The sequence below is a fragment of the Solanum dulcamara genome, chromosome 12 (genome assembly GCF_947179165.1).
Source record: "Solanum dulcamara chromosome 12, daSolDulc1.2, whole genome shotgun sequence".
Lineage (NCBI taxonomy): Eukaryota > Viridiplantae > Streptophyta > Magnoliopsida > Solanales > Solanaceae > Solanum > Solanum dulcamara.
Window position 1 is genome coordinate 892,382 of NC_077248.1, and position 12,315 is coordinate 904,696.

General features: G+C 32.4%; 2 protein-coding genes across 2 annotated transcripts; one reads left to right on the plus strand and one right to left on the minus strand.

Annotated features, from left to right (window-relative positions):
- The first annotated feature begins 474 nt into the window (after positions 1-474).
- Positions 475-4,423, plus strand: LOC129877206 (PHD finger protein ING2). The gene is made up of 7 exons (XM_055952692.1): positions 475-608; positions 715-786; positions 1,593-1,786; positions 2,342-2,405; positions 2,882-3,138; positions 3,253-3,291; positions 4,004-4,423. The coding sequence occupies exons 1-7, from the start codon at positions 563-565 to the stop codon at positions 4,106-4,108; spliced, it is 777 nt and encodes a 258-aa protein (XP_055808667.1). The 5' UTR covers positions 475-562; the 3' UTR covers positions 4,109-4,423.
- A 2,740-nt stretch (positions 4,424-7,163) lies between these two features.
- LOC129877303 (patatin-like protein 3) lies at positions 7,164-9,459 on the minus strand. Its single transcript, XM_055952786.1, has 2 exons — positions 8,415-9,459; positions 7,164-7,909 (listed from the first exon to the last, which is right to left on the minus strand). Exons 1-2 carry the CDS (start codon positions 9,345-9,347, stop codon positions 7,535-7,537), a joined length of 1,308 nt encoding a protein of 435 aa, XP_055808761.1. The 5' UTR covers positions 9,348-9,459; the 3' UTR covers positions 7,164-7,534.
- Positions 9,460-12,315: the final 2,856 nt, after the last annotated feature.

The window sequence follows — 12,315 nt, forward strand, 5'->3', positions numbered from 1 at the left end:
TTAAAAGGATTTTAAAAAGTTATAAATCAAAAGTAGACCTCCCCCTACTTTTTTATTATTTTGACTAAAAAGTCATTTAAGTTTGACTTAAAAACTATTTTTTTAAGTCAATCTAAACGGGCTCTAAATCAAATAATTTAACCTAAGAGTTACAAATCAAATTAAAATATAGTATATGATAGTGCTTGATATCGAAAATTGGTAACAAATGATATATAATATTAACAAATAAAATATAGTAACTTTTTTTTACTTAAACTATAATTCATCATAAATTCACAGCATTAACAAAATTTTAAAATTGGCGGACTTTTTTTCTAACTATAAATTTCATTATTAATGATATTTACGATGTAAAACGGGACATCAAAAAATATGAGCAGGTTGCATGACGCAAATTGACATTCGGCACTACCTCATTTGGACAGAAATAATATAACAGGCCATAAAATAAATACTATATAATAAACGGTGTCGTAATTCAATATCCGAAATTATCTTCCCTCTTCTTCTTCCTTAGCGCTCTGTGAAACCCTAGATCGTAATTCAATTTCCGACGACCATGGCGATCGCCAGAACCGGAGTTTTTGTCGATGATTACTTGGAATGTAATTTTAGTTTTTGGAATTAATCCTTTTTTCGATTTAATTTTGCTTCTTTTTTTTTTTTACCATGTGAAGTTTTGTAATTTGAATTTCAACGTTACATCATTAGATTCGAGCACTTTGCCTGCTGAGCTTCAGAGGCTTCTTAACACTATTAGAGAGCTCGATGAGCGTTCACAAGGTATTTCCTTTTTTTTTCATAACTATTTTGATTTGTTGCATTTGAGTTGAGGATCCTTCAGAAACAGTCTCTTTATCTCCACGAGGTAAGTGTAAGGTTTACATACGCTCTACACTCTCGAGACTTGATGGGAGGGATTACCAACTTATAGGGAATTATGTATTGCCTGTCAATAATATACGATAAACCCAAATGGATGAATACTCCCATTTTCTCAATTTTGCTTAGCGAATTTTGACTGGACATAGAGGTTAATGCAGAAGGAAGAATAATGATAGCTTAATATGCATAAAATGCTAAAAAAGTATCCTTTTTGTATGAAATGTTTTGTTTGTTTCTGTGAGGCTAACAACAGTCAACAAGTTATGTTAGTTCCTATAAGAGTATCTCAGGGAAGGGTAAAATGGGATTGTAAGAATTACTCCCTTTGTTCACTTTTACTTGTCCACAATGGACTTTGCACACCTCGTAAAGAATAATAAATGAAGTGCATATTTTATCATGATATATAGTCTTTATTGGACTTGAGAAATGATTTGGAATGAGTAGTTAATGCTAAGGGCAAAACATGAAAAAAAAATTGTCTTTCTCTTGATATGCTAAAGTGGACATGTAAAAGTGGAAATTTATTTTTAGTATAGTGGGCAAGTAAATTCTAAAATTAGAATGTGTTGATCTTTTTGGGACAGGAAAAACAAAGAAAGAATCCTTATATGATTTCTTAGTTGGAGTTTTTTTTTTTTTTGAAGTTTCTAAGTTTAGTAGTGTATGGGTGTACAATCTGTAATATGAAATGGAAAATGAAGGAATAATAAATCAGACTAGGCAGCAGACCAATTACTGCCTAGGATTAGCATCTCAGAGTCAGGGATCAAGGAAATATAATTATGATGATGATGAGGCTTTTGAGAAGTTGAGGAAGGAGATTGAAGGAAACCAGGACAATGCCTTAAGCCTTTGCACTGAAAAGGTTTTACTTGCTCGTCAAGCTCATGATATTGTAAGCTTCTTATCTTATTCGGCTTCTCACTGATCTGTTTAATTCCTCAAAGTTTTCTTGTCCCTGTTTCTTTTATCTTGCAGTTTTACTGCACTTCATAGTGATTCTGTAACTATCGTGCTCATCTTTTTGCTTTTCTATGATGAATCTTCTTGAACTCTCTGCTAACAAGCACCAAGCAAGCATAATAGGAATTTTTTCTCCTTAGTTTTATTCGTGCTATTTGGCATGTTCAAGTCTATCTTCATTTTGCAGATGTATAAAAAATATTGTGATGGTTTAGTTGAAGGTTACGACTTCTAGCATTTTAGCTATGATTGTTTTTCTTCTTCTTTCTCTGGCATAATTAAGAATCAAGTTATCTTGAAAAGAAAAATGATAACCTCTTGCTGGCTCAGTAGCTTGTCATTGTGAAATTTATTATGATTGTATTGACATTTGTTTCAGTTTTCATTGCTAAACTTAATAGTTGAATAATTTGATCATCCTTTTAACCAAAATTCTTTCTTTTGGATGGTAAGACTGCTCATAACTTCTTCTGGTTTCTTATTTCAGATAGATAGCCACATCAAGCGCTTAGATGAAGATCTTACTAACTTCTCTGAAGATCTTAAGCAAGGTGCACTAAATGTTCTGGACTATTAGCATGTGCTCCAATATTCTTAGGAAGTAATCGATGCATTTCATCAAAATTTGATGCGTCTCTGAAGCTTTACTTTAATAAAGGACTCTTCATAAAGAAAACTTTTGCTCTAATAATGCACTCTTCATTAGGGCAAAGCTTCGCAGACTCATCAATTTTGCTCTATGGGTTTCATTAAAATTCGATGCGTCGCAGCTTTGCTGTATTAAAGCACTCTTCATTAGAGTAAGCACTTCTTCTTTTTTTTTGTGCCTCAGACAGCACCATGGATTTACCTTCCATGCTCTTAAACATAGTAAATGTAATGTTTGGTATAATAACTGATAACCTCTTAGAATTTTGATTTCCTAGCAATACAAGGTTCATTCCTTCTTTATTAATAGTTGAATGTAAGGCTCAACATCTCTTTCTTTTTTGATTTAGTTTTTCTTTTGACTTTTGGACTTTTGCAGAGGGAAAGCTACCTGCTGATGAACCTCCTATCCTTCCTCCATTACCTTTGGTCCTTAAGACAGAGAAGCGCAAAGCACCATATGTAACACCCCAATCAAAGAAGTTTGAGTACAGGGACTGGGATTGGGACCGAGAACGTGACAGAGATTATGATCTTATGCCGCCTCCTGGAAGTCATAAGAAAGATTTTGCTTCTCCTGTTGATGTTGAACAACCCATTGATCCAAATGAACCCACCTACTGTGTGTGCCATCAGGTCTCAATTTGCTTTTATGTGCTAAATTAGCTGATGTATGATTATATATCTTCAATTATCAGTCATTGTATTATTGTGGACAAATGTTTGCTCACTTTTGACTTGTTGATTCAGGTATCATTTGGAGATATGATTGCCTGCGACAATGAAAATGTAGGTCCCCTTTGTGCAATGGTTATTGTTTGTTTTCTTTCAATGGAAACATTTTGCTTTTCTTCCCTACACACCTCTATCATTATGGATTATGATGAACCTTATTACTTTTTTACTCGAAGACAAAGCTAGTTAATGCCTGTTGGCTCATTTCAAAATATAACGAACATGACTAGTATCTCAGAACTAGTATTGCTGATGAAATTATTTGAAGACAAGTAGAGCAGATGATAAAAAAGAAGATTTTATGTAATGACATTAAGAGACTGTTTTAATGGCAAGTAAGAATAATCTTACACCTCAGGATCAATTCATGTTTTGGCCTCTATGAATTCCGTCATGAACAAGTTTAGGTCAGCGTCAATGTCATGTTACCCAAATCCTAGTCTACTGTAACCTGGAGCATTTCCCTGTAAACATGCTTCAAAAGGCCTTTTCATGAGTGTGATTAATGCACTGTATGTATAGGTTTCATAGACCTGCATTATATAGAAAGTTATTACATAGTATACAATTGCAGAACCTTACATTTGAAGTAGATCCCTGTTCAATTTCCTTATAGGGGACGTCTGTTGATTTGCAAATTCATAAATTTAACACTGGTGGTGCTAAATGCTATGCTTGTTCATGTTATTGGATGAGTTACTTCTTGCTTTAACTATAACACTTACCTTTGCATTTACGACATCTGAGTTTGGTTTTTTTTCGACAGTGCCAAGGAGGTGAATGGTTTCATTATACATGTGTTGGACTCACACCAGAGACGAGATTTAAAGGGAAGTGGTACTGTCCGACATGTAGACAATTACCACATTGATTACTACAAGTACACCGCCTTCTATTTGTGCTGCAACTCCTTCCACATACATTTTTTGAAGGGATCTTTTGTATGTTAAGCACCCTTGGTGTCATGTTTCGATTAAGAAATGTACCATGTACCTATTTGGGTACTGGTCATTTTTGGTGCCTTAGATATGTGAAAAAGGAGAGAGCAGAAAAAAAGGGTGGTCGGAGAAATGTGTTGTCTGTTTGGTAATATCTCATGATCCCTGTTTTGTATTTACAGGATGAAACTGTTTTGTACATGTACAAGTATATATCAGAGGGATCATATTTTCTAGAAACTGCATAACGAACCATTTACAAGTTTTAATTCTATGTTGCTTGGACTATTAAAAATATTGTCACATTTCGGCATGCACCCATAGGCATATTTTTAAGAGTGCGGGCAATACTTTGGTGATATCACTTAACAATGGTTAATGATATGTTTTTTAGCCATAATATGTTACAGAAATATAGGAAAATGACTTGGTTTATAACATGTATCTGGTTCTGTTCGTATCACTCGATAAATCCATTCACAGACAGACTCAAGGAGCCACCTCCATTATCAATTTAATGGATTTCCAGTGCCTTATGGAAGACAGATGATAATGTACGAACGCGTTTAATACTGCTGAAAAAAATACCAAGTGTTGTAATATGGAAGAAGACATTTGAAAGGTCGACCAACTATCTTATAGGCATTCTGGTGATAAAATGGATGACTACACAACTATAATATCAAGCCATAAGCTATATAAAAGCAAACCCGCCATCTATACAAGAAGGGAGGAATGCATAGCCATGTTATAGCAGATAAAACCATACTGATAATATAAAAATTTCTTATATATCAACGCATATAAGTTAATTCATCTAGAAAAGGCCAAATATATAGACGGCCAGACTTTAGTTGAGGTGTCTGAATGGAAATTGAAGCCAACTTTAAGAGGCTATACATGTATTTGACCTCTAGAAAATGTGATCTTAAATTTAGCAGGATTTGTCTAGATCAATTAAATATCTATAAATATATGATTGTGTACTATATATTAATTTGAGATCGTTATAGGAATTTATAAACTTTAGATCCTGAATTTATCAATTGAAAACGTATTAGAAAAATCCCACTATATATAAGTGTATGTATATGGACAACACGAGTGGGGGTTGGCTTCAACTCTGGAGTGCCAAATATTGGTCCACTGTGAAAAAATGGTGGCCAATTTTTCAAATTCAATGCCTCATTGATTCATGAAGAAGCAATATATATAATATATTTTATTATTATTATTATTATTATTATTTTGAGAGTTGTGACCACTCTCTTTTTTTTTACCTTAATTTAAAATCGATAATATAAATGAAGTCACCTATACAAATTATGTTACATACATAATTAATATATGTACAAAATATCACATCTACTAGTGCCCCCACCCAAATTGAGAAAGTGAATTGAAGTAAATTTACAAAACACCGACAGAAAAACTTAAATTGAACATGTGGAGACACATATCAATTCTAAATATTAATAAAGCTGACCCATTTCTCTTTGCACTGTCAACTTCCATCTCCTTTTTTTTTCACAAAATCTGTACATTTGTAATTTTCTGTCCACACATATTTTTCTCTTCTGTCTGCACTCTCCGTCCTGGGGCGGACCTAGCTTAGACATTGATCAATTCACGTAAATTCAATAATTTAAATTTAATTTTTTAATTTATACGTCTATCTATTTCTTTTTAATTGGTTGAAGAAAGCGATTTTGATAAAACTGTTCCGCAAAGAGTATGGCTAAATACTTCTTCACCTTTCGGTTTAAAGTTTTTCTCATCTTTTGGAAATAAAGACAGCGTAAATCAAGCAATTATATATTGGATTCAAGCATGTCAACACAAAATTTCCGTTAAATCAGGTAAGTCGTGCGTGTAATTAACTTTTTTCCACCTAGAAGCATGAGACAATTAGTCAAAGTGTCATGATATTAAATTAATTGATCAATTGTGGATAGTAAGAGATAATTAGTCAAAGTGTCATTTTAAACTTGTGGAGTGATTAAAGTTAATAATTCACCAAGTTTCACGCTTCAACATCAGGAACACTCTGTGTTAAGAAAATTTCAATAATTTTTGTTCTTTCTAACCTTTAGACACATCAAATACAAGATGGTCAATTATAATTATGTGTAGCAATAATAAAATTACCACGCCACAGAATCCGGTGACATGGATAGGATTCCTCTAGCTTGATTTATATGTTTGAGTCTTGAAAATAAAGAAATTGTTAGTATAAAATACATTTTTATTAATTGAATTTTATATAAATTAATCGAGCCACTAAATTCTGAATATTGAATGGTTAAACTGAAAAATAAAAACTCGGTTAGTTACAATTAAATCCCTCTCATGTCTCGAATGAGCAATCCATTCTATATAAATAAATCTAAATTAATCGAGCAGTAAATTTTTAATATTGAATGGTTAAACTGAAAAACAAAAACTCGATTAGGAGCCCGTTTGGATGGGCTTGAAGTTGATCAAAACCAACTTAAAACCTCTTTTTAACTTTTGGACGTGTTTGTCTAGCTAACTTTAAGCCATAAAGTTCTTAAAATCAGTCAAAAATGAAAAGTTAGGATTCCTAACTTTTTTTTTCTAAGTGCTTAAAGTCATTTTCTTTGACCATGAAAATTACTTTTATATCCCTTATATTTTAACTAAATTCCCAAACTACCCTTTTTATTCTTTTAACCCTAAAATTCACATCATTTTTCTCATTTAAGCACTTTTATCCAAACACTCAACTGCTTATTTATAAAAATAACTTTCAGCACTTCAAAGTTTTAAAAACACTTCATACATAAAAATTACTTTTTTTAAGCCCATCCAAACGGGCTCTAGTTAACAATTAAATCCCTTTCATGTCTCGGATGAACAATCCATTCTATATAAATAAATCTAAATTAATCGAGCGAATATTGAAGGGTTAAATTGAAAAACAAAAACTCAGTTATAAGTTAACAATTAAATCCCTCTCGTGTCATGTCTAGAATGAGCAATCCATTCATATTACTAGAATACATTCATCATCAAGATTCATTTCTAAATATACATTTTAACTACAAATCAAGCCAAGAATCAAAACAAAAATAAATAAAAAATAGAAAAGGATAAACAAAAAAAATTGTTGGGCTATTTTAGCAGCTCAGCTCGATCAAACTCGAACATATGAGTACATCACGAGTGGCATCAAGCCCATATTTCACATCTAATTTAACTCAACTCAAACTCAAACTCTGACTCAACTAAACTTAATTCCCATTTCCCTACGCTAATAATCACTAGTCCTTTTTTTTTCAAGACTAATATGTGCACACTTTAACTATTTCATCAGATAATTACTGATACTTTTGAATTTAACACGATGAAACTGAGGACAAAGTTGTTGCGGACGATGTTCTAGGGGATGGTGATGCATGTTTCAAAACCACAGGGGACAAAATGTTAGTTTTTCTCCTTTCTTGTTCTTTGATCAATTCACATGCAATTATCTTCAATTTGTCCAAATTTGAATTGTCAACCAATTTCTTCCCTTGAAATAATACACATTCAACATTTTTTTGCCCTAACATTTCCTCAGCAACTACCACCATTTTCTTCATTCTCTCAATTTTGTTCATATTTTCATCTTTAAATAATTGGTATTTTTTCCCAACAATACCATTTCCTTGAATTCTTACATAGTTATTACCCCTTGTTGGTCCAAATGCCATTGATACAGCTTGATCTACCTGCATTTATTGAAGATTAAAAAAAAACATTAATCTTTGTCCATATATAGAATATCATGTCAAGACAAAAAATAATTTATTAAAAGATTCTAAATTAAAGTTCCTAGTTTGATAATATATATAGATAGGTGACTGTATCTTCATTATTTACCACTTATTAAATAATAAAAGACCTTGTTGGAACATTTAATGTGTGCTACTACTTTTCTTCTAATAACACTAAATAAATATGAGGAGGTCCCATTTAAAAAAGAAAGGTTTCTTATTAATAAATCTCATTAACTCTAAGTACCAACTACTCTAATTAGGAAATAATTTAAAATCAACAATTATTATTACGACTCCTTCAATCTATCTTTAATTAAAATACAATAACAATTAGAAGGTTAATCAAATATGTATTCACATTGCATATTCTGAATCAAATAATTAAGTGATAGTTATGCATATTTAAACACATATCATAAGTCTATTGATTTAATACTAAGGAACCAAGTGTACGTACCATGTCAGCAGTTCCATCACCGGCAATCTTAACGAACGCCGCCGGCGATGACGTCACATTTCCGGTGCCGGAATCTGAATCTCCATTTCCTAATGAAACAACCAATAAATCTTCAACTCCATTAGCAAATGGGAACTCTTGTTTATTATTGAGGACATGTGTAATCGCCGCAGCCGTTGGATTAGCCATCGCTACTCCACCACCAACGGCTGTGATCTTCGAACGACCATCAATTGACTTCAAATCAACCGCACGATCAGCCATCGTGGCACCACAGACATCCGACATGGAGAAATCACAGCCGTCCATTTCCCACGCATCAGCGCGGGAAAAAACAAACGGTGCACCTGTTGTGAGGTCGTAGCAGGGGATCAAAACCGCTTTAATCGTATCTTTTAACGTTAAATCCCCGAAAACTTTCTTAAACACCTTCGCCGGTCGGAAAACTTGCCGGAAAAATCCAGTCTTGAAACTCCGGGAAATTTTCTGACCATTCTCAACGATGAATTTCAGAGCTTCCTCGGATGTAAACATAGGAACCCCATCACTGCCACGTGTGAAAAGAAGACCGGCGAGAACACCTCCGGCGCCGGAGCCGGCGACAACATCGAAGAAATCAGCGATATGGGCATCGGATTTTCCTGATTTCCGGCGAAGGGTGGATTCCAAATGGGTTAAAGATTTTGCTGCAAGGACACCATCAGTAGACCCACCAGCATCAATTGACAAAATTCTGACTTTTCCGGCGCCGATATTCTTGTTTCCGGCGTATTGAGCTGATAAGTTGTTCTCTTTTCCGGTGACAGATTTTTTTGGGTCATCGTAACCGAAGAGGAATTTGTTTTCAAGAATTGAGAAGATTTCATTTGTTAGCTTATCAACTTCCATGTTGGAATCAAGCATTGAGATTGTATTAACTGAAGTAGCTGCCATTTCTTGATTTTGGGTGTTATAAAAATCGTTTCTTTGAGCTTAAAATATGATTTTTTTTTTGCAAATTTGGAAAGATTGTTATGAACAGAGAGTAAATTGGGAAGAGAAGAATGAGGAATAGAGTAGATATACATGTGTATATATAGAGATATACAGACGAATGTAAGCGTGGGGGTATGTGGGGTATACTTGGGGGGGTGTACTTATGAGTATCGAAGAACATTCCTTGAGGCTAGTGACTAGGAGATTAAATTATATAATGGGGTTAGTTTGAAATAAAATAACTATAACGTATGCGTCAATTTCATATAGAACTCTCAGATTATTAAGATTGATTTTTGTTCAAGTAGAATTTAAGTTTTAGTTTGCCACCTAGGTATGTGTTAGGAGGCACTCTCTTAGATAAACTATCCATATCGGAGTGTCGTATCTTCACTCTAATGATTGGTGCGGTAATTAGGCACCCTGAGACGAAAGAGTGATCTTTTAAAATTGATCATGTGTATTGTCCATATTAATTCTTATTTTTTTAGCCTCCTACTTAACTATTTAAACTAAAAATAGTTTGTGAATTATAAAAGGCACATAAAATATATGTATATCAATTAAAAAAAAGCGAGTAAACAGTAGATTCCCCTAGTTATTTAGGTAAAGATATCCATCTTTAACCTTTAAGTAAGTTTGAAAAATGATTCGTTGGTTTGAAAGAGAAGAGAGGGGAGAATGGAATTTGGCGGCGAAATGTTTTAAAGATTAAAGAAAGGCTTTTTTGATTGCATATTTAACTATAGTCTAAAATATACTGGCTAGTAATAGTACTAGTTTTGTTTAAACTATAGGTGTAGTATGGACCATATGTTATAACCTTTTCTAACCTTCAATTCAAATTTCTCAACACCTTTACTAGACTTTAAGTGAGATAAAGAATAATAAGTAGAGTTCCACAAAGATTGAATAATAATATAGTATGGGGAAAAGTTTAAATTTGCCTCTATATTATGTTCAAATTTATCTTTAACAGTTTGGATCCATTTATATTTTTGCAATTACTAAATCAACTCGTATTTACTGTTAACACTGTTGGAGCTTTAACATATGTGAAATAAATTTATGTGTCAAAAATAGCCGCTCTATCTCTTAAGCTTACGTATGTCATTATACCTTCTTAAAGTTCTAGATTATTATTGTTGTTTTTAAGTAAATGAGGAAAAGGAAATAGTAGTTATTTTTCACACACTAATTGGTCAAAGTTTTAAAAAGACGGTAAATAAGGTGTAATCATTAGAAATGGAATGATTCAAGATTTAGCAAGACTAATAATTTTACCTTGGAAAATTTTACTAGTTTAATTTACTAGAAGTAAAAGGAAATAAACAGAGAAGGGTGAAAAATATACTAGTCAATGCAAAATCTAGTGGTAGGGACTTAAAAGATGTTGTGGGTCGTGGCAAGATGTATCCTCTTTTAGAATTCGATCTATTTAGATTCACGTTGAAGAATTTAATTTGGGAAGTCAAGACACTTCTTAATAAAAATAGCTTCATTATGAAGATTCAAACTCGAGATTTTGTAGTCAAGAATAAAAGAATATTTGTCATTCCATCATAATCTTTCGAAGGCACATTATAAATATTTTTTATTAATTTTTTATCTAATATCCGATATTTATAATAAGGTCCAATTAAATTCAAATTCATTTCAGAAAGTACCACATAAACAAAAAAAAAATTATCTAAGAAAACTAGATAATATATAATTTTAAGGTTCTTAAACATTTTCAGTACTTGGTCTTCGTTACTGCTCGTTTCTCTACCCCATAAAGATAAATATATGATCTATGTATACTTCTTTTTTTCTAGTCAATCTTTTACTAGTAGTGATTATTATTTATTTTATTTTTAATTTTAAAAAATTGCCTGGATGTTAGTTGTACGGTTCATGTACCGACATGTGTATCTGTTTATATACTCCAATTACTGCTCTACATATATTTTGTCGATTTATAGTACTTATATACTGTACGTTTATTTTATTTTTTTTTGTTTTTATTCTGCAATTGTACAGCTAGCTAAGTTAAAGCTAAATTAGTCTAAGATTCGACCTTACTTCATTGAATGTTTTTTGATATTTTCCCAACAATAATAGTACACCTTCCATAAATATATAAATGACCTAGGACCCCGTCAATTAATGTCCACCAGATATTGTACTTCAACATTCTTTCACTGTTTCTATGTCAAAAATAAAACTGATCTCGAAATTTTAACGGGTAAAACATCCGTTGATGTTGACATCTTCTTCTGAATTCCTTATTTTACAAACCAGAACTCGAAGAAGGAGAGATAAGATGAGGGCTCTATGAAGAATGTGATAGATTACAACATAGTCGGTCAGGGGCGGCTCAATGGATCTCGAAATTTTGTGTTCATGCACTTTCAAAGAAGATTGAAAAGAAAATTCATTATGTTATCGATGTATTATGTATATAACTCAGTTTCTGTATAAAAATAATAACCATTAAAATTGAAGGGTGAAACAAATATATCAAGTAATGTGTTAAAGAAAATTATCATGATTTGTAAACTTATTGGTATAAAAAAATCTCAAAGAAATAACAATAATAAAATATTATAACAATTTTATTTATATACATTATATGATATATAATAATAATAATTTAGGTAAATTTGGGGCCTCCAATTTTTTAGGGGTCTCAGGCAATGGCCTCAGGCTAAGCCTTAGAGCCACCCTTGATGCCAGTCTAATTGAGCTAATTGTGTCGTAAAATGCTCCTTGTGAGAGATTTTATCGTTCTTCATAAGAAATGACTGCATTCTCAAGACTCAATTAAAAAAAAAGGCATTATGTTATGGGTGGAGGAATGTTAACGGAATATTTACTATTTTATCGCACCTTTTTATATGCTACTTTTAACAAATATAGTCTATAGTCGATCGAATTGAACTGA